Here is a 2,866-nt window from a genome sequence, read left to right as displayed (position 1 = left end):
TCATTTACCTGCAGCTTTTACACCCCATTTAACCAACGAGATGTAGTATATATTTGTTTCGTCTTCGTTTCATCATTTCCCAGAGTGTGTTTTGGGAGCTCTTATCTAGTTCCTTCAGAAAATATGAAAGATTGCTAATCTTCTTTTCCCCTCTGAGCCTCGAACTCGTTACACGTCGTTTAGTCAATATAACGATTTGCAGGTAAGGCTCCCAGTGTGGAGCAGTCAGCGCAGCCACAACATTATGATTTACCTCTAACGTATGGTTTGTGGACGTCCACTTAGTTCTCTCTCTCTCTCCCCCTCCCTCTCTCTCTCGCTCTCTGTCCACTTTGAGCGCAAGAAGGAACGTGACGGACTGTCCACAGTACCCGTTGTCACCAGCAGATGGCAGCAGGCGTCCGCGCTAGGCTGACGCGCGGAACTGTCCCTGGTCCTGAATCGCTCTAAGCAACACGTTGCCTTTCCCCCCCCGTCACGGCATCGACAGATGCGATGCTGCACCCTACGATTAAACAGTTTGCACTTGTCCCCCCCTCCCCCTCTCTTTGCTCAATTACTGTTGAAAATGAAGTTTCTCTGTCTTGTTTCATATAAAAGTAGCTTCGCCCAAGTGACTGACTAAAATGTAAAAAAAAAAAGTAAGAAGAAAGCGCGTAAAATTCTCACTCAGGTCATTTTCACCGCGACGTCGTGCGGCGCGCTTCAAGTTTGCGCGAGTCCTTCGGTGTTCACCATGCTGGCCGTTTCAAACAGCGTTACCCCCCCCCCCCCCGGTGTCTTCTCACAGGGCTACGAAATAAACACCTGGAACAGACGGAACGACGCAAAACAAGTGACAACAACGGCGCAAACATGAAATGGAAAGAGAGGAAAGGGCACAGCTGTAGTACCCTGCGTCGGCTGTCTGCAGCATCGAAGGACTGAGCGAGAAGGAGAGCGGAGGAGCAAAACTCCAGGGCAGCCTCCTCGCAGTCTGACGTACCCGTCGCTGCCGGTATAAATGATTTCACAGCGTCACAGGGCTCAGATGATTCGCGGCTACCAGCGAGCACCCTGGCCGTCAACTCTCACAGGCTCCGACGCACACGGTCTATACGCGCGCGCGCACGCGCGCCCGCACACAACCAGGTCTGCGTCATGCGCCCTAGGAGCGACGGCACCAACTCGGTCACGGCGATGGACCCCAGAAGTGCGCGCAACAGCACCGGCGTGAAGGACTGACCGAACCCCATGTTTCCATCCCTAGTCTGCTTGCTCCCACTGCCCGGTGCCAGTGCATGCGCTCTGAATGGGCGAGTTATGGATTTTAAAACGAATACCAACGACAGCAACGCGACCTCCGGGCTCCCGAACGGAGCGGATCTGGTTGTGGACTTGGAGGAGGGCGAGAACGGCACGGCTTCTGCGTCTCTGCCGGACGTCGAACTGAGTTACCAGGTGGTCACCTCTCTGTTTCTGGGCGCGCTCATTCTTTGCTCCATCTTTGGCAACGCGTGCGTCGTGGCTGCCATTGCCCTGGAGAGGTCCCTCCAGAACGTGGCCAACTACCTGATCGGCTCCCTGGCGGTGACAGATCTCATGGTGTCGGTTCTGGTGCTGCCCATGGCAGCTCTCTACCAAGTTTTGAACAAATGGACCCTGGGGCAGGAGATCTGTGATATTTTCATTTCTCTGGACGTGTTGTGCTGCACATCATCCATCCTACACTTGTGCGCCATCGCGTTGGACCGGTACTGGGCCATAACGGACCCCATCGACTATGTAAATAAGAGGACCCCGAGACGAGCCGCGCTCCTGATAAGTGTGACTTGGCTGATCGGCTTCTCCATCTCCATCCCGCCTATGTTAGGCTGGAGAAGCGCCGAGGACCGGGCAGACCCCGACGCCTGCACCATCAGCCAGGACCCGGGCTACACCATCTACTCCACCTTCGGGGCTTTCTACATCCCCCTCATCCTCATGTTGGTCCTGTACGGGCGGATATTCAAGGCCGCGCGCTTCCGTATCCGAAAGACGGTGAAGAAAACCGAGACCGCCAAAGTGTCGGACAAGTGCGCGAGCGTGTCGCCGGCGGTTCTGCACAAGAAAGCCAACGGGGAGGCCGGCGACGGGGGCTGGAGGCGCGGCGTGGACCCCAAGTCCGGCTCCTCTTGCGCGAACGGCGCCGTGAAGCACGGGGAGGGGGGCGAGTCGCTGGAGATCGTCGAAGTTGCGAGGTGCAACTCCAAGACGCACCTCCCGCTGCCCAACACCCCGCGGTCCTCACAAGGGCGCGAGAGCGCGAGCGAGAGGAAGTGCGAGGCGAAGAGGAAGCTCGCGCTGGCGCGGGAGCGCAAAACGGTGAAAACTCTGGGCATCATCATGGGGACGTTCATCCTCTGCTGGCTGCCGTTTTTCAGCGTCGCGCTGGTGCTGCCTTTCTGCACGGCGAGCTGCTACATGCCAGACTGGCTGGGCGCCGTCATAAACTGGCTGGGCTACTCCAACTCCCTGCTGAACCCCATCATATACGCGTACTTCAACAAGGACTTCCAAAGCGCGTTCAAGAAGATCATCAAATGCAAATTCCACAGACCTTGACCGGACCCCGCGTCAGAGCCCATCCGCGTGTCGTGTTTACTTTATTCGGACCGAGGGGGGGTCTGGGGGGTGGGGGGTGGGGGGTTAAAGGGACAGCGCGAAACGTTTATAGACTGTACGGGACCCAAACATGCTGTGTACAGAATCACATTCAGGGACTCTTTACAGTGGACGCGTGACAGACACGCGTCCCTGCTGAAGGACGTGCCGACGGGCACGACGAGAGACACGCGACAGGAGACCCTCTTCTCATTGTACGAGCTGCCCGTTTGTTCTGTGTTGT

The 2,866-nt window shown here is 56.7% G+C and overlaps 1 protein-coding gene across 1 annotated transcript; it reads left to right on the top strand.

Annotated features, from left to right (window-relative positions):
* The first annotated feature begins 1,302 nt into the window (after positions 1-1,302).
* Positions 1,303-2,583, top strand: htr1aa (5-hydroxytryptamine (serotonin) receptor 1A a). The gene has a single exon (XM_056291165.1). It carries the CDS (start codon positions 1,303-1,305, stop codon positions 2,581-2,583), a length of 1,281 nt encoding a protein of 426 aa, XP_056147140.1.
* Positions 2,584-2,866: the final 283 nt, after the last annotated feature.

The sequence above is a fragment of the Lampris incognitus genome, chromosome 1 (genome assembly GCF_029633865.1).
Source record: "Lampris incognitus isolate fLamInc1 chromosome 1, fLamInc1.hap2, whole genome shotgun sequence".
In the NCBI taxonomy this organism is placed as follows: Eukaryota; Metazoa; Chordata; class Actinopteri; order Lampriformes; family Lampridae; genus Lampris; species Lampris incognitus.
The sequence above is the reverse complement of the archived record's forward strand: the minus strand, read 5'-3'. Positions and strand labels throughout refer to the sequence as shown.